This window comes from Haliotis rufescens, unplaced genomic scaffold (assembly GCF_023055435.1).
Source record: "Haliotis rufescens isolate VD_foot unplaced genomic scaffold, xgHalRufe1.0.p SCAF_8, whole genome shotgun sequence".
Taxonomy (NCBI): Eukaryota; Metazoa; Mollusca; class Gastropoda; order Lepetellida; family Haliotidae; genus Haliotis; species Haliotis rufescens.
Window position 1 is genome coordinate 9,658,370 of NW_025964372.1, and position 20,037 is coordinate 9,678,406.

General features: G+C 40.0%; 1 protein-coding gene across 1 annotated transcript in view; it reads right to left on the reverse strand.

Annotated features, from left to right (window-relative positions):
• The window catches only part of LOC124123941 (sushi, von Willebrand factor type A, EGF and pentraxin domain-containing protein 1-like), a 68,783-nt gene that overhangs the window by 30,058 nt on the left and 18,688 nt on the right, over window positions 1-20,037 (reverse strand). Inside the window, exons 4-9 of the mRNA XM_046487145.2 lie at window positions 19,396-19,590; window positions 18,824-18,988; window positions 18,022-18,192; window positions 16,708-16,881; window positions 3,923-4,096; window positions 3,321-3,542 (exon numbers count right to left, since the gene is read on the reverse strand). Of these exons, the coding sequence (XP_046343101.2) occupies window positions 3,321-3,542; window positions 3,923-4,096; window positions 16,708-16,881; window positions 18,022-18,192; window positions 18,824-18,988; window positions 19,396-19,590 (1,101 nt within the window). The remainder of the gene's footprint in view (window positions 1-3,320; window positions 3,543-3,922; window positions 4,097-16,707; window positions 16,882-18,021; window positions 18,193-18,823; window positions 18,989-19,395; window positions 19,591-20,037) is intronic.

Consider the following 20,037-nt stretch of genomic DNA (forward strand, 5'->3'; position numbering starts at 1 on the left):
ACCCACCCCACCTCTATTAATGTCTACACACTAGTATGTATTCCCCCTCCACTAACATCTACATACTGCTTTGTATTCATCCTTGTATTAACGCCTACACGCTGCAAAATATTTCCCCTGTATTAACAAACTACACACTGCTATGTAATTCCCCTCAATAAACATACTACACAATGCAATGTATTCCCCATTGTATTAACGTACTACACTCTGCTATGTGTCCTACCCCTTTTAACGTACTAATCACTGTTATGTTTTCCTCCCTATATTAACGTACTATACATTGCTAATGTATTCCTCAATGCATTAATGTACTATACGTTGCCATGTATTCCCCCTGTATTAACGTACAACACACTATTATGTATTCCCCCCTGTATTAACGTTTTACATACTGCTATGTATTCCCCCCTGTATAAACGTACAACACACTATGTACTTCCCACTGTATTAACGTACAACACACTACTATGTATTCCCACTGTATTAACGTACAACACCCTACTATGTATTTCCCCCTGTATTAACGTTTTACGTACTCCTATGTATTCCCCCCTGTATTAACGTTTTGCATACTGCTATGTTTTCCCCCCTGTATTAACGTACAACACACTATGTACTTCCAACTGTATTAACGTACAACACACTACTATGTTTTTTCCCCTGTATTAACGTACAACACACTATGCACTCCCCACTGTATTAACGTACAACACACTACTATGTATTTCCCCCTGTATTAACGTACAACACACTATGTATTCCCCCCTGTATTAACGTACAACACACTACTATGTATTTCTCCCTGTTTTAACGTTTAACATACTGCTATGTATTCCCCCCTGTATTAACGGACAACACACTATGCACTTCCCACTGTATTAACGTACAACACACTATGTAATTCCCACTGTATTAACGTACAACACACTACTATGTATTTACCCCTGTATTAACGTACAACACACTAGTATGTATTCCCCCCTGTATTAACGTACAAAACACTACTATGTATTCCCCCCTGTATTAACGTTTTACATACTGCTATGTATTCCCCCCTGTATTAACGTACAACACACTATGTACTTCCCACTGTATTAACGTACAACACACTACTATGTATTTCTCCTGTATTAACGTACAACACACTACTATGTTTTCCCCCCTTTATTAACGTTTTACATACTGCTATGTATTCCCCCCTGTATTAACGTACAACACACTATGTATTCCCACTGTATTAACGTACAACACACTATGTACTTCCCACTGTATTAACGTACAACACACTACTATGTATTTCCCCTGTATTTACGTACAACACACTACTATGTATTCCCCTCTGTATTAACGTTTTACATACTGCTATGTATTCCTCCCTGTATAAACGTACAACACACTATGTACTTCCCACTGTATTAACGTACAACACACTACTATGTATTTCCCCTGTATTTACGTACAACACACTACTATGTATCCCCCCCTGTATTAACGTTTTACATACTGCTATGTATTCCCCCCTTTATTAACGTTTTACATACTGCTATGTATTCCCCCCTGTATTAACGTGTACAACACACTATGTATTCCCACTGTATTAACGTACAAAACACTATGCACTTCCCACTGTATTAACGTACAACACACTACTATGTATTTCCCCCTGTATTAACGTTTTACATACTGCTATGTATTCCTCCCTGTATAAACGTACAACACACTATGTACTTCCAACTGTATTAACGTACAACACACTACTATGTATTCCCCCCAGTATTAACGTTTTACATACTGCTATGTTTTCCTACCTGTATAAACGTACAACACACTATGTACTTCCAACTGTATTAACGTACAACACACTACTATGTATTTCCCCTGTATTTACGTACAACACACTACTATGTATTCCCCCCTGTATTAACGTTTTACATACTGCTATGTATTCCCCCCTGTATTAACGTACAACACACTATGTATTCCCACTGTATTAACGTACAAAACACTATGCACTTCCCACTGTATTAACGTACAACACACTACTATGTATTTCCCCCTGTATTAACGTTTTACATACTGCTATGTATTCCTCCCTGTATAAACGTACAACACACTATGTACTTCCAACTGTATTAACGTACAACACACTACTATGTATTCCCCCCTGTATTAACGTTTTACATACTGCTATGTTTTCCTCCCTGTATAAACGTACAACACACTATGTACTTCCCACTGTATTAACGTACAACACACTATGTATTTCCCACTGTATAAACGTACAACACACTACTATGTATTTCCCCCTGTATTAACGTACAACACACTAGTATGTATTCCCCCCTTTATTAACGTTTTACATACTGCTATGTATTCCCCCCTGTATTAACGTACGACACACTATGTACTTCCCACTGTATTAACGTACAACACACTACTATGTATTCCCCAATGTATTAACGTACAACACACTATGTACTTGTCACTGTATTAACGTACAACACACTGCTATGTATTCCCCACTGTACTAACGTACAACGCACTATGTATTCGCCAGTGTATTAACGTACAACACACTGCTATGTATTCCTCCCTGTATAAACGTACAACACACTATGTACTTCCCACTGTATTAACGTACAACACACTACTATGTATTTCCCCCTGTATTAACGTACAACACACTATTATGTATTCCCCCCTTTATTAACGTTTTACATACTGCTATGTATTCCCCCCCTGTATTAACGTACGACACACTATGTACTTCCCACTGTATTAACGTACAACACACTACTATGTATTCCCCAATGTATTAACGTACAACACACTATGTACTTGTCACTGTATTAACGTACAACACACTGCTATGTATTCCCCACTGTACTAACGTACAACGCACTATGTATTCGCCAGTGTATTAACGTACAACACACTGCTATGTATTCCCCACTGTATTAACGTACTACACGCTGCTATGTATTGTTCACGTATTAACGTACTACACGCTGCTATGTATTGTTCACGTATTAACGTACTACACAATGCTGTGTATTGTCTCTGTGTTCACGCCCGAGCTTACATTGTCAGTCAAGACCTCGGAGGCGGTTTTCATCCTTTACGGAAATCTGCTTCCTTGTTGTCTTCTTAGTTCAATTGCAGCCTGTATACATGGACATTTACTTCACACAAACTGTTAAAGGTGTATCATACAGCTTTCGTAGTTAGGCTCAGACCATTTCATCCACCAATCGTACACTACATGACGACATCTATTAACAAAGTGATTGTATCATGTGTGTCGATTACTATGTTACCTTTACTGTTGACAATGTTTTCTGGGGTTGTGTCTGTAAGTTTTGCGGCCCGAATCGCATTTTCCTCCGCCCAGAAGAGTTTTTCCAAATGGGGACAGTAGTCAACGTCCTGTATGCTCTTTGAACTGTTAATGAGCAGCACCTCTGTCTCCCTGGAGCGGACGTTTATCATGTGGAACTGTCGTGTTTCCTTCACGGCAACCAGGACATGAGGTAATTTTTCTACAGAACAAAATTTCTCAATAACACATATGAGCTAGCTAGAAGCAAGAAGCAGAAACTGTGATTATCTTCAGAAAGGCAAATGAGTGTTTGTTCATACACTAGCCCCCGTCCACACCCTCACACACACCCTCACACCCCGACACTGACCCACACCCACACACCCTACCACTCCCACACCCACTCCACCTACCCCCCACCTACCCTCACAATCCACCACACACATCCTCACACCCACACCCACCACACACACACACAGTTTTATTAACTGATGTAGGTCTGAATCACAATTTGTTTCACATTTGTATCCATAAACCCTGCTAATTCATCCTAGAAATGTGTATTGCCCCTATTATCACATATTGGTATGCGAATGGTACCTGTGCATTCTAATGACACATTGAACCATGTTCCGTCCTTGCCGCAGATTGCCTTGCTGTTGCCGCTTGCCGTGAATCCCCCCTCACACTTGAGCTGCATCGTGTCCCCACTGTACCACGGCCCCTGTCCCTCAGCCACGGCGTGCTGCACATCGGGCAGACGCACACACTGCACTGGAATGCCACACAAGAATATACCTGATCAACTGGATCAGTTCCCAGCCTCGTATACCAACATCCGTGACAGTTCTAGCAATATAAGAATATCAGCTGTAGGTACAGACCAAAGGTCCCCAGCTTCCCGAGGCAAGAGACTTATCTGACTTTAAAAGTCCAGTTTCCTCCCTTGCCGAACTAGGCTGGTATTAAAGAGTTAGATTTTGGTTGGAATAACGAGTCTATGCATAGGCCAATCAAAATCGCGCAATGAAATCGAAATTCTGTTCAAAAGTGTCATGCAGATTTAGGTCGATTGCAGGATTTGCACAGCATGTGCACTGCCAATTCGGATATTTTTGCAAATCTTTTCATGTTTTTAGTCAAGTTGCCCACGTGATTTGATGCACTTCGCCATGTAAGATCCGTTTTATCACAATATAGATCTAGATAATCGAACAGATCGTCTTGTCTGGGCGCCGCCATTTTGTTTGAAGCAAATGCAAGTGATACGAGAGCTGGAATCTGATTGGTCCATAGGAGAGGCATAGAAGGGACATAACCCGTAATAGCCACTGGTGGCGCTACGATCGAGCCAAGGAATTCCAGCCTAGTTCGGCAAGGATGGAAACTGGACTTTTAAAGTCAGTTAACTCTCTTGCCTCTGGATATGAAGGTCCCCCAAACCCTTCCTCAGTCATAAATACATCAGGCAGAAATACGAATAGTCCGAGAGTTTGGGAATGCTGATAAACACAGGCCTAATTCTTAAAAATTCCAAACAGACAAACTGGAGAACCATACATATGATGTCGGTCAAACAATACATGATTTCCCAACACACGTGTTCATTTGTTCATTTGAAAGAGGGGATTGTTTGTTGGATTATCAATATACAGGTGTAACGCATCATATTACGAGGGGCGATTGATAAGTTGTGAGCCTACCTCTGAAGGAGTGTGGTACGGATGAATTCCTTTATGGTGGTGATAGACTGATCAAGTACAGTGACATACACAGGATGATTGTTGTATTGGACACATTATTTAGTTTAATATAAGCTATTGACTGCAAGGGGGGTTATAAGATTATTTAAAATGGAGAAACGGGAAAAGCGAGCTGTTATCAAATACCTTTACAAGAAAGGCTTAACACCCAATGCCATATATGAGGCTATGTTATCCATACTAGGGGAAGATGCCCCGTCATATGCAACAGTGAAAAGATAGGTGGCAGAATTTAAACGTGGGCGATCGAGCACTGGTGATGAACCCCGTCCTGGTCCACCTGTTGAGTCTTCAACACCTGAAATGGTACAGCGAATCCTGGACATAGTCATGGACGACTGACGAGTGACACAGCGACAGATAGCCAACTTAGTGGACATCTCTCAGGAGCGAGTACATTTCATTCTGACAGATATTCTAGGAATGAACAAGGTTTCTGCTCGATGGGTCCCCAAACTGTTGACAGCTGATCAGAAACGTCAAAGAGAGAATCTCTCAAGAGAGAACCTCAAGCTTTTTGAAGGTGATCCAGATAACTTTCTCAAACGATTTGTTACAATGGACGAAACATGGGTCCAGCACTTTGAACCTGAATCAAAATATCTAATGTCTAAACAGTGGAAACATGTCACATCTCCTACTCCAAAGAAAGCAAAGTCTGTGCCTTCAGCTGTGAAAGTCATGGCATCCGTGTTTTGGGATTCTGAAGGTGTGATCATGGTGGACTGGCTTCCTAAAGGCCGTACTGTTACAGGGGCTTACTATGTGGAACTTCTGAGACAGTTAAGAGAGAAAATCAAAGTTACGCGACGTGGAAAGTTGACGAAAGGTGTGCTTTATCATCACGACAATGCTCCAGCACACACATCACTGTTAGCAATGGCCAAAATCCATGAGTGTGGCTTTGAACTTCTCCAACATCCACCTTATTCACCTGATTTGGCTCCATCGGACTACCATCTGTTCCCACAGTTGAAAAGGCATTTAGCTGGCACTCATTTCCAGTCAGATGATGAAGTCATTACAGTGGTCAACAACTTTTTGAGTGACAAAGAAGTTGACTTCTACAAAATTGGCATAATGGCATTGCAACATCGCTGGCAGAAGTGTGTTGACCTTGTCGAAAAATATAAAGCTTTGGTATCAAACTGACTTTGTTTTCTTTGTTAGGCTTAGAACTTATCAACCGCCCCTCGCATACTGAGTTCAGGTAATTGAAAGCATGATATCGCTCGGCGGGACACTGTGACACATGGTTCATGGTTGTATCTGTCCTTAACTTGCTGACTTTTAAACATCTGATTTTCGGGCTTTCATCAACTGATGCCGTTCAATCCTTGCTACATACTGTGCAACTGTACGGAGAACAGCAATGATGTTAAACCAGTGTAGATTTACGCTTATGGGGAAATCCCTAAACTGTAACAAGCGGTGTGTCAGTCTATACTGCGGGATTCATTCTTACTCAGTTAGACAGGGTAACGTTAACTACATATGTTCTGTATGCGGGTTTGGGGTCAAAGGTCATTACTGAATATGCAAGACACGGCGCTGACAAGATTGGAAACCAGATTATTTACACAAGGTAGAGGGATTTCATCAATGAGAGGAATAGGTTGGGGAGAATCAGTGTTTAGATATATGAATAAAATAACATTTAGAGATTTGTTTTATTTTGCGTATACCAAAACATCACAATGGTTTATTTCAGAGAGCTGAAACCTTTGGCAAAACAATGTGGTCTACGTGGTTATTGTCGGATGAGAAAAGCTGAATTGATTACCTTACTCGGTTTGGAATACAACGTTAACAAGCCCCAGACTGTTTGAGAAATCAAAGGTCAAGCGAGAAACCGTGGGCTGAGAGGTTATTCTTGAATGAGAAAAGCTGAATTGATTGCTTTACTGGATAGTCAACCAGTTGTTGAGAATAATCAACCAGTTGTTACAGAGATCATCCATTGGTAAATATCTATGAGGCTGGAAGATGGAGATTAATTCCAACATGGATGTTAATGATATTAAACCGATTATTAGAGCAAATTTAATGAGGAGTTAGATGATTTAGATAGTATAAAATACCAGCTAATAGTTAAAATGTCATTAAGTAAAAAATAATGCAGACCGTGTTGAATCTACAGAACCTTATTTAAGGGGCAACCAAGAATCTGATTCTATAAGTTCATCAATAGATGCTTCAATTCAGCAGATACAAGAAACTTTAGAACACTTGAATAATTGAGGTTCGGGTTGGGGCGTGGACAGAATCAATACTTTACATTTAGCAAATTATATGCCTTTGAAAGGTGGATCTTATATAGATTTACCCTCCTATTATAAGAAGCAAAAAGCCATAATTAATGTATAAAATAATGATGACAACTGTTTGAGATGGATGTTAAGATCTGCCTAGTTTCCCACAAACAAACATTTAGATAGACCTTCGAGCTATCCCTTAAATGAGGGACTCAACTTTGATGGTATAGATCCGGATGTACCTGCACCAATCTCGCAAATTGATAAGGGGGAAAGCAAAATAATTTAGTTATAAATATTTTCGGACATTCAAAAGGAACTGTTGTACATAGGTTGAGCTCTGCTCCAGAAAATATTCCAATATTTCTGGTCGGAAAGGATTGTAATTCAGGGGTCCGGAAACCGTCATATGCGCCGGACATGTCCGCTTGGGAATCTCAAATGTACGGTTTAAAATATTGCTTACCGGACATTTAAATTTTTCTGTCTGGACATTTAAAAAAGTATTGTCCGGACATTCTTAAATTTTGACCGGACATGATCAACAGTTAGGACTGAGCAGTTTCTGTCTGCAGTTGTACTTACTTACTTACTTTGGAGATTTAACGTGCGCTTTCCGACTGATGCGTATTTCGCACACGGGCCGGCCAGGCCATTTAATGTGTTTCCGAAAGGGGCGAAGTTGTCTGTGCAACCCAAGAGGGGGGTTTAGGGGTTGCTTATATAGAATTTGGGAATTATGAGATTTGGAATAGATGCCGATGGGGTTGGGGAGGAGAACTAAGGGAGCGGGGTATGGTGGATGTTTGTTTGTTTATGTGATTTTGATTTGGTAGGTTATTGTGTTTTTAGATGCGTTTTATTAGTTCCGTTTTGATTAAGAATACGCCTAAGGACTTGAAGTTTTCCAGTTTATTTTGTGGGTTAAGTATTGCTTCTAGAGTGAGAGACTTGTTTAGATTGAGGGTGGTTTGTAATGCGGTTCGATGTGTTAGGTAGTGTGTGCAGTGGATGAGTGCGTGTTCTGGGGTTTCTGGTTGTTTGCAGTATGGGCAGTTACCTGTAGTGTGTTTTTTTTAAATGTATTAGGTGGTAATTTAGGTTGGTGTGTCCTGTTTGGAGTTTAGTGATTACACTGTCGATTTTTTTTGATGGATGGAGAATTTTTGGTTTGGTTAGTGGTTTGCTGAGCACTTTTTTGATTTGGCTATTTGAGTTTAGATATAGGTTATGCCATTTTTTTGTGATATTTTGCTTGTTTACACTTTTAATTTCTGATTTTGAGATGGGAAAGTTTAAGCTTATTTCTGGGATTTTGAGGGATAGTTTAGCTGCTTTATCGGCGTTTTCATTACCGTATATTCCTACATGGGCGGGTATCCACAAGAAGGTTATTTGTTTGCCAGCCTTAGTTAGGTCGTTGGAGTTTTTAAGTATTTGATTTATTAATTTAGGTCGGTTTTTGGTATTTTTGTTTTGGAGGGCTTGCATTCCACTTAGGGAGTCGGTAAGTATTAGGATTGTTTTGGTGGTTTTTGGATTCTTGATTATGGAGGGCTGGGGCCATGCCCATTAGTTCTGCCGTGAATATTGATTGGTTGTTTGGGAGTCGGAAGGATTGTGTGGTTTTAGTTGGTTGTGTGGTATGGACTCCGAAACCTGTGTGTTTGGAGGTCGGATCTGAGGATCCGTCCGTGTAAATGTGACACCAATTTGGCCAATTTTCGTTTATGTATGCTAGTGTGGTAGTTTTAGCTATGTTTGGGTCGGTTTGTTTATTTATTTGGCTAGCTAGTGTTGTGTCTATTTTGGGGTATTTTAAGTTTAGGGGTGAAGATATTTGATTGTTTGCAGTTTTGTTTAAGATTTTTAATTTGGTGTTCATTTAGGTAGTTTGTTATTCTTTGGGATATTGGGGTAAGTAAGGCGTGTTTACGAGCTAGAGCTTGGTTTTTTGGGCTGATGTTTTGGTTTATTAAGTTTTGGATGAGAGGGTTTGATTGGGACACGGCCCAGAAATTTAAGCTTAGCTGTTCCCTGTGTAGACTTAGTGGCATTTCTCCTGTTAAGGCCTGAAGTGAGGTGTAGGAGGTGCCATGTTGGGTGCGTGTAATTAGTTTGAGAGCCTGATATTGTATTGAGTCAAGTTTTTTATATAGAGAGTTGTTTAGGGTGTTGTAAATGGCGCAGCCGTAGTCTAGTTTTGATCTAATTAGTGATATGTAGAGAGAGAGGAGGGTATCTTTGGAGGCTCCCCAGTTAGAACCAGTTAGGCATCTTAGGGTGTTTAGGTCTTTACTACATTTAGTTCTTAGGTTTTGGATGTGAGCATCCCAGGTGAGATGTTCATCGAAAATAAGTCCTAAGAATTTGGTTTGTTTTTGAAATTTGATTGTTTGATTATTTAGCTGGAGGATTGGGGAGGCGGGTTTCATGTTTTTATGTTTGAATACTATTCCTGTTGTTTTTTCTGAGTTAAGGGAGAAGCCCCATTTGTCAGCCCATTGTTGTATTTTATTAAGAGATTTTTGGAGTAAATTTTGGACCATTTTCATGCTTTTAGTGCGGATCCAGATGGCTCCATCATCCGCGAATTTTGATGTGTTTACTTTAGGGGATAGGCTGAGGATACCTGCAGTTGTAACACAATAAACATTATCTACACTGACAAGCTTTGTTTGTTTTGATTGCTGTAAATACATCGTACCTACATGACAGTCCAAGCGGTCAATCACTGTAATAGGTAATAAACTGAGTTGACACTGATTAATCGAGGATTAATTACTGAGAACACCTTGTTAATTTGAGTGAAAGGTGTTTACAACTGTACATAAATACCTTGCATCATCGATGTACCGATACAGAACCACACTACAAACCAACCTCAATCTAAATAAGGTTCCTACTCTAGATGAAATACTAAACCCTCAAAATAAACTAGAAAACTTCAAGGCCCTAGGCGTATTCCTAATCAAAACAGGCCTAATTAAGCGCATCTAAAAACTAATTAATCTACCAATCCAAAATCCAATAAACATACATACACCCACCTCACCCGGCTCCCTTAGTTCCCTCCTCCACCCACCTCGGCATTTATTCCAAATTTTAAAATTTCAAAAAATCGATATAAGCAACCCCTAAAAGCCCCCTCTTGTGTTGCACACACCACTTTCACCCTTCTCGGAATACACTAAATGGTCTGGCCAGGCCCGTGTGCGAAATACGCTGCAGTCGGAAAGCGCACGTTAAATCTTCTATATCAGTCAGTCAGTCAGATGTACCGTACATCATAGGCATATTCCTCGACTTCTCTAAAGCTTTCGATATGGTATGGCACCACGGGCTATTACAAAAACTGAAAAAATAGGACTAAAAGGCCAAACAATAAACTTCATCCAAGATTTCCTAAACAATCGCAAAATTACCGTGGGTATAGACCATACGCTATCGGACCAGTGTCCCCTAGAAAATGGCACTCCCCAGGGCAGCATCCTCAGCCCAACCCTCTTCAATATAATGATAAATGACCTATTCGAGGGCTTATCCCCTAAACTAAACACTTCAAAATTCGCGGAAGACGGTGCCCTATGGATCCGCACTAAAAGCATTAAAATGGCAGAAAACTTAATCCAAAAATCTCTAAATAAAATACAACAATGGGCAGACAAATGGGGCTTCCCTCTTAACTCAGACAAAACAACAGGAGTAGTATTCAAACATAAAAACATGAAACCTGCCTACCCAATCCTCCAGCTAAACAACCAAACAATCAAATTCCAAAAACAAACCAAATTCTTAGGACTTATTTTCGATCAACACCTCACCTGGGAGGCTCACGTCCAAAACCTAAAAACTAGATGCAGCAAAGACCTAAACACATTAAGATGTCTCACCGGCTCTAACTGGGGAGCCTCCAAAGATACCCTCCTCTCACTATATACAACACTAATTAGATCAAAACTAGACTACGGCTGCGCCATATACAACACCCTTAACAACTCTCTATCTAAAAAACTTGACTCAATACAATACCAAGCCCTTAAACTAATTACACGCACCCAACATGGCACCTCCTACACCTCACTTCAGGCCCTTACAGGAGAAATGCCACTAAATCTACGCAGGGAACATCTAAGCCTTAGATTTCTGGGCCGCGTCCCAAACAAACCCTCTCATCCAAAACCTATTTAACCAAAACATTAGCCCAAGCAACCAAGCTCTAGCTCGCAAACACCCCTTACTCACCCCAATATCCCAAAGAATAACTAACTACCTCAATGAACACCAAATTAAAAATCTTAAACAAAACTGCAAAAAATCAAATATCTTCACCCCTAAACTCAAAATACCCCAAATAGACACAACGCTAGCTAACCAAATAAATAAACAAACCGACCCAAACATAGCTAAAACCACTACACTTGCATACATACACGAAAATTGGCCAAATTGGTGTCACATATACACTGACGGATCTTCAGACCCGACCTCCAACCACACAGGCTTCGGAGTCCATACCACACAACCAGTTATATCCACACAATCTTACCGACTCCCTAACAACCAATCTATATTCACGGCCGAACTTATGGGCATGGCCTCAGCCCTGCATAACCAACAATCTAAAAACAACACAAAAATCCTAATTCTCACCGACTCCCTAAGTGGACTACAAGCCCTCCAAAACAAAAATACCAAAAACCGACCTAAATTAATAAACCAAATACTTAAAAGCTCCAACGACCTAACAAAAGCAGGCAAACAAATAACCTTCTTGTGGATCCCCGCCCACGTAGGAATTTACGGCAACGAAAGCGCCGATAAAGCAGCTAAATAATCTCTCAAAATACCAGAAATAAGCCTAAACCTACCCATCTCAAAATCAGAAATTAAAAGTGTAAACAAACAAAAAATAACCAAAAAATGGCATAATCAATATCAAAACTCAAATAGCCAAATCAAAAAAGTGCTCAGAAAACCACTAGCCAAACCTAAAATCCTACACCCCAAAAAAAAAAATTGACAGATTAATTACAAAACTCCAAACAGGACACACGAACCTAAATAACCACCTAAAACAACTTAAAAGACACACCACAGGAAACTGCCCCCACTGCAAACAACCCGAAACCACAGAACACGCACTCATCCACTGCACCCACTACCAAACACACAGAACCACACTACAAACCAACCTCAATCTAAATAAGGTTCCTACTCTAGATGAAATACTAAACCCTCAAAATAAACTAGAAAACTTCAAGGCCCTAGGCGTATTCCTAATCAAAACAGAACTAATTAAGCGCATCTAAAAACTAATTAATCTACCAATCCAAAATCCAATAAACATACAAACACCCACCTCACCCGGCTCCCTTAGTTCCCTCCTCCACCCACCTCGGCATTTATTCCAAATTTTAAAATTTCAAAAAATCGATATAAGCAACCCCTAAAAACCCCCTCTTGGGTTGCACACACCACTTTCACCCTTCTCGGAATACACTAAATGGTCTGGCCAGGCCCGTGTGCGAAATACGCTGCAGTCGGAAAGCGCACGTTAAATCTTCTATATCAGTCAGTCAGTCGATGTACCGTGTGCGAAAGACGCATCAGTCGGAAAGCGCACGTTAAATCTCCAAAGTAAGTAAGTAAGATGTACCTCATTATCCTCACAATGCTACGATATATCAGACAAGAAGCGAAAGCGTGATGACAGCCAGTCGACCGATGCAGATCAGTCGAGCGGATCTGCCAAACCCTCAAAGTCTGGACGATCATTTTGTAAGTCGAAGCTAACGACTTTCACTTGGTTGACATACAATGAAGATTTTGCAGATTTTATTGTTTTCAGTAGCTAGTCGTATATTGAATCTTGATTGACCGCCATTTTGGATAAAGAGTTTAAACAGGCTAATATACGATCAAACAACCTATAAGAAAAGAATATTTCTGTGAAAGATGTCTGCATGGATACAGCAGACAAGATCTTTTAGAAGCGCATAAAGAAGACTACAGAGGCCTGTGAGAAGTCAAGGAGTTGTCATGTTTGTAATAAACCCCTCAATGGTGATTCGGTAGGAGATTATTGTCATGTCATGGGTAATTACAGGGGAGCCACGAATAACGAGTGTAACTTGAAACTTAAAATGAATTCTCAAATAATACCAATCATAACCTTAGAGGATATGATTCTCATCTCAACATGCAAGCTATCTCAAAGACCGATGACAGTTGAACGCGCATTCCTAATAATATGGAAAGATATATCTCATTCTCCTTGCCAAATACTATACTTTATACGGACAAGGATGGGAAAGCGAGAACAAAACAAAGTAATGGACTTAGATTCACAGATAGTGTACAGCTTCTGTTCTCTTCCCTGGACAATTTAGCTAATGCAAACAATCCCAATGACTTTGCTTCAACAAATCAATATAATGATCGGTTAACCCAGCATTTGTTGCTAAGATAAGGTGTATATCCTTATGAATATATGGATGATTGGTCTAGATTCGATGAAACTAAATTACCACCCATTGAATCATTCTATAGTAACTTAACAGAATCTAAGATAACCGATGCTGATTATAAATACAGTCTTAATGTGTGGGATAAATTAGGTTGTAAGAATTTAGGTGATTATCATGATCTGTATTTAAAAACCGATGTACTGTTACTCGCCGATATATTTGAGATATTTTGAAAGTCATGTTTAAAACAATATGGCTTGGATCCGGCATGTTACTATTCCAGTCCCGGACTCTTGTGGGATACATTGTTTAAGAAGACCGGTGTAGAATTAAAATTACTCACAGATTACGATATGCACTTGTTTGTTGAGAAAGGATTAAGAGGTGGTATATCAATGACAGTGAAAAGGTATTCTAAGGCTAATAATAAATTAGCAGAAGGATATGATTCGAGTAAACCTACTACGCACATTTTTTTTTTCGACGCCAACAATTTGTATGGATGAGCTATGAGTAAACCTTTGCCCACGGGTGGTTTTGAGTGGGTAAACAATATTGATGTGAATAATATTCCCACAGATTCTGATAAAGGATACATACTAGAAGTTGACTTAGGAGATCCAACAGAGTTACACAAAGACCATAACAGTTATACGCTAGCTCCCGAAAGATTAATGGTTAATAGAGATCATATGTCAGAAGATCAACATAACTTGATGGGAAGGACTACATTAGCTAACGTAGAAAAACTTGTACCAAATTTGATGGATGAGACAAAATAGTCCACTATAGAAATCTCCAGTTATATCTATATCAAGCATGAAACTAAATTAAATACACAGAGTTCATAAGTTTGATCAAAGCCCTTGGCTGAACACAGATTTATGAAAGATGGCTACTAGTTATTTCGAAAAGCACCTATGTAAGCTCATGAATAACTCAGTATTTGGTAAAACTATGGAGAATCTAAGGAAGCGTGTTGATGTTAAATTGGTCATATTTAATGAGGAAGAAAGATTTAGGAAACTTATAGCTAGTCCAGCTTTTAACAGAAGTAGGAATTTGATAATGACCGTAGCGGCATTGCATAAGCGGAAGAGTAATATAAAAATTCAACAGACCGGTCTGCGTTGGTATGAGTATTCTTGACTTGTCAAAACACTTAATGTGTGACTTATATTACAGTGAACTTAAGAAGCAATATGGTGATAGATGCGAGGTGTTATATACCGACACAGATTCTTTGTTGATGGAAAAACAAACCGAGGATGTGTATAAAGATATGGCAGAAAAAATAGATATGTACGACACGAGCGATTACCCAAAAGATTATCCATTGCACAGCTCAGTAACTAAAAAGGTATTAGGTAAGATGAAGGATGAATGTGTGGTGGGTTTTTCATTCGTTGGAGCAAGACACACTTTAACTTTGTGGTCGTAGACCATATTCGTGGTCCTTAGAAATGTAAAGTGTGTACTTGGTCCTATAGTTAACCATATTCACAGTGTAGGTTTTTCGTTCATTGCTAATATAAACTATATGGACCAATATTCATGGTCCTTAGAAATGCAAAATGTGTACTTGCTCCTATAGTTAGTTATTCATTCCTACATTCGTGGTCATGGACCTTTCATAGTTTCTTTGTTTTTCATTAAGAAGAGAACCACGTTTAGTTCCCCATATGTCATAGGAAGAGAATCACGTTTAGTTCCTCATATGTCATAGGAAGAGAACCACGTTTAGTTCCCTATATGTCAAAGGAAGAGAATCATGTTTAGTTCCCCATTAATCGTATAATTTCAAGTGGAGTAAGAAAGACACAAACAGTATAAAGAAGCATTATTCAATGGTAGAACATTCAGATATGAGATGAATACTTTAAGAATTTATAATCACAGGATATATGGATTAAGAATGAGCAAGACATCATTATCCTCCTTAGATACAAAGAGCTGGATTGGTCAGAATGGTGTAACTACCTATGCTTATGGTTACTTAGGGAGGTAATGCTGTATCTTCTGGAACTATGAACAACTCTTCGCGTACAAATCCCCTGCCTATTATCTTTAAGATAATATAGAAAAGGCTCGACTTCTTTCATAAACAGTCGTCTAATGTTATATATCTTACAGACAAAATTGGATCAGTTGCACGACGTTGGCCTCCTTCGAGTTCACCTGGCTGGTTTAAATATCTTACACTCACTCTACCCGGAAGTTTTTGTTCTTTTGCCTCTGTGCTGAAAATTCAAAAGTCACAGATTTCATTTTCACCACATCGGATGGTTTCTTCAAAATTAATCTTGTTACTTCATTATTCCGCACTGAAACAACAGCTGATAATCGTGTCAGCCATTCCGTTGATCTTAATCAATCATTTTAATCCCATACTGATATCCAAACAAACTTTCAGCTAATGTCCAGTCAAATCTTTCAATACTAGCTTGGTTATGGTGGGCCTCTTTTTCCCCACGCCTGATTGCCAAATCGTGTTTTGTTAATAGTTTAGTTACTGATCCCATAAATTCGCGACCAGGATCTACTTGAAACAACTTAGGCAATTATAATCGTCCGCGTTTATCTATGCACCCAGTGCACAAGCTGCTTTTCTTGAATCTTTTGAGGTTAATGGTTCAGCTTCATTATACCGACTAGCTACATCAACTACGGTTAAAGCATATTTATATGTTTTGTATCTTACCTCATCGTGAGGAAGAAACAAGAGGACAGCCTTAGTTGCGAAAATATCAAACTTTGTCCTTGGTTTTTAACGCAGGGCTGGTAAGTATATTTGCCATATTGCTTGTTTCTTTAACCAATCCTGATACCAATGTAATTCCAGTTAAACTCAATAACAAATGCAATCAACAGGCGTTCCTGCATAGAAGTAAGCATACCTTTAACGCAGCTGAAAGTGACATTGGACCATTGACCGTTTGTCATGCAGGTTTGTTCATTGACCCCAGATGCCGTGTAGCCAGGGAGGCAGTCATATGTCGCAGTGCTGGACACAAGGGTGCTGTTGAATGTACTTTTGGCATTAGGGACAAGATGTGGCGGTCCACAGTCCACTGAAACATATCAAAGAATGGCTATTCTCTTCATCAGCACAATGATGTACTCTTGTCTTCGATCTAAACATATGCCTCAACACAAACTTCTGTTTAATGGTAATGATAAATGGAATGATAAATGATTTCCTCTAGGTGGCTACTAGAATCTTCCGGCAAAAAAACCGCATGTGCTTATATCATGGCGAGTCAAGTATTGACAGAATGATGAAATCTTATTGGTCAACGTGACCTTGATAAAGTACTTTTTATCCCGCCTTGGAGGGAAATATATTTCTCAGCGGGAGAATAAATCCCTGTTCCCCGCCGCCAGCAAGACAGCCTTCACGTTGATTTTTGAGATGCAGAAAAAATCCTTCATACCCCGCTCCGAAGCAAAAAGCCGCACGCTTTTGACGAGTTAATAAAAATCACGTGACATAACACAAGCTTCTATCAATTTTGAATTTATCACATTACATTAGTGTGCAGTAGTGAGTCACTATTTTTAATCCTTTCTTTTATAACATCAGGATATCCCAGTTTCCAAAATGTGTTCAAAACAATAACCATTACATGAGCGAAACCCATCAGAACAATACTATTTCATGACCATGAACTTTCGCTGATGACAAGTTGTCAATGTTCCAGCTGACACAACATAGATATCATAAAAAAATCTTACCAAGCCATTTCGAGTCAGTATTTATCGTAGAGCACATATATTTACAAGCATAGTCACCTTTTACGGCAAGACATCGTAGAGCACATGTCTTGCCGTAAAAGGTGACTATGCTTGTCGTAAAAGGCGACGAACGGGATCGGGTGGTCAGGCTCGCTGACTTTGTTGATGCATGTCATCGATCCCAATTGCGTGGATCGATGCTCATGATATTAATCACTGGATTGTCTGGTCCAGACTCGATTATTTAAAGACCGCCGTCATATAGCTGGAATATTGCTGAGTGCGGCGTTAAACAACAAACCAACCAACCAACCAACGTAGAGCACATGTAAATGATCGAGCCGACATACACAAATACCTGAGACCGACCGGTGTGTATACACATTCCTATCTTAGTGAGGAAAAGCAGTAAAATGATTGACTATCACATTAAACAGCAAATATATATCCGTGTCTTCACTGAAGCACGTCCCTACCCCTGCACACGAAGTCTGTTGGACTCCAGGACCCGTTGGCCAGACAGGTGATGTGCGGGTTGCCACTGGCCACCATGTTCTGGCCACAGGAGTAGGTCCGGTTGTCTTCCTCCAGGCCGCCGCCAACGGACACCACGCTGCCGCTGATATTGGCGGGAGCTCCACAGTCAACTGTAAGACACAGAAGCATGGAAACAATTGACTATTTGTTCTTACAGATCACGAATCAACTAAACATCATAGCTGTCAGCAAAGGGCTGGGTTTTCCTGACCATATTCATGCAACAATCACACTCGACAGACCAGGAGGCAACAGATCCTGTGCCTAACCACACAGCTGTTCCAAACTATTACACATATATTTATAAGGTAACAAGTGAAGAAATCTGGGCCACCGTTCCACAAAGAGACCTAAACGCTGCAAGAGCTGTCCTAAATGTTTGTTTTAGAATGTAAGGCTGTTAAATGAAATAAAGTGTAGGTAAGTTTACTTAATAAATCAACAGGGGAAGTTTCATTATATTCGGTTAATATTCCCTGGGCATTTGAAATTCGAGTAACACAAAACATTGTAAGTAGACATGACAGTGTCAATATTACTGATGGCATCAGTTTCGTGTTAAATTACACTCTTGAGGTGGACATCATGGTACCAGTGTCATGTTCAATTAGGTACCCCCGTCTATAAACACAGGTCGTGAAACACACAGTATATTTATTTACAGTAACCCATGTGTGAAGACACTGATGCAAGAATGTACAGGGAATGTGTGAGAAACTAAGGCGTAAAGGCAATTCCTACCAGGACAGTGTAGGTGATGGCTGCTCCACGTCTCGTTGTTGTGGCAGATGACGGTGGCCGACTCGTTGATGTTGTTGCAGGTGTATGTCCGGGCACTGCCAGCGAGCGTGGATCCAGGCGTCAGCACGGCGTTGTCAATCTCCATGAGCTGCCCACACCTAAGACCTATAAACAGGACAAGCCAATGGCATGCTGACATGTGTAATATTTTACAACCGACTGCAAACTCCCCTACAACCCCCAAATAAAGGGATCAAATTGCCAGTCAAATGTCGAAATAGATTTTTAAACGTTTGACTATTGTCAACATGACATCTGCTTTTTGATGGTAAGTCGATTTACCAGAATTACAACACTACCACTAAAGATATCTTGAAGAAAAAATCTACATTGACCAGTGCAGAGAAGGGCCCGCCTGGAAACTCAGACACCATCAGTAAGACACGGTTTTCTTGTACAAGGTGTATCGTTTCAAGTTACCAGTCTTGACTTTATACAAAGGAAGCAGTCAGTTGCGCTAAAGCTTATTACAATCCGACACACACTGCCTCCTAGTAAACACCTAAACGTACGTATGCACTTTCCGTCCAGGCCCTCCCACCTGCCCTTCAAGCCATGTCTGGTACAGACGCTTCTGTTACTGTTCCCTTTAAATTTGAAGCCTCTCTTGCAGGTGTACGTTGTCAACTTCTTCCGCCATCTCCCGGTGGAAAGTACCCGGGCGTTTGAGAGAGGCTTTGGGCGTGAACAACGGATTCGGGGGGGCTCTGAAAATAATCAATGTACATTTCTTTAATGAAATGAATGATTATTGCATGTCATGTAGACACGTTTTATCACAATAGAAATGTTGAAGCTGGTTGGTTAGAAAACAACAATTAACATTTGCCAGAAAGCTTTTTTGTATATCTTATATCACTTATTGATTTCATCATTTGGATATGATGGCGCGACATCCTTGGTTCGGGATAGAGTTAAAACTCAATCGCCATACAAATGCATGTACCATTGTCCAAATAGTTCTGATATGTTTCAGTAAGATTTGAGGACATGGATTAAATACTGGTCTAATGGGCCGCATTTCACAGTTGCGTGCAGAGTTACGTCCATTGGGCGTGCCAGGATTCGAATACGAGGTTCGCCCTGATTGTGATCCTTGTTTTGTCAGCACAATATCCATGCTCGTGGGTTTTACCAATGTGACAAACAACTAC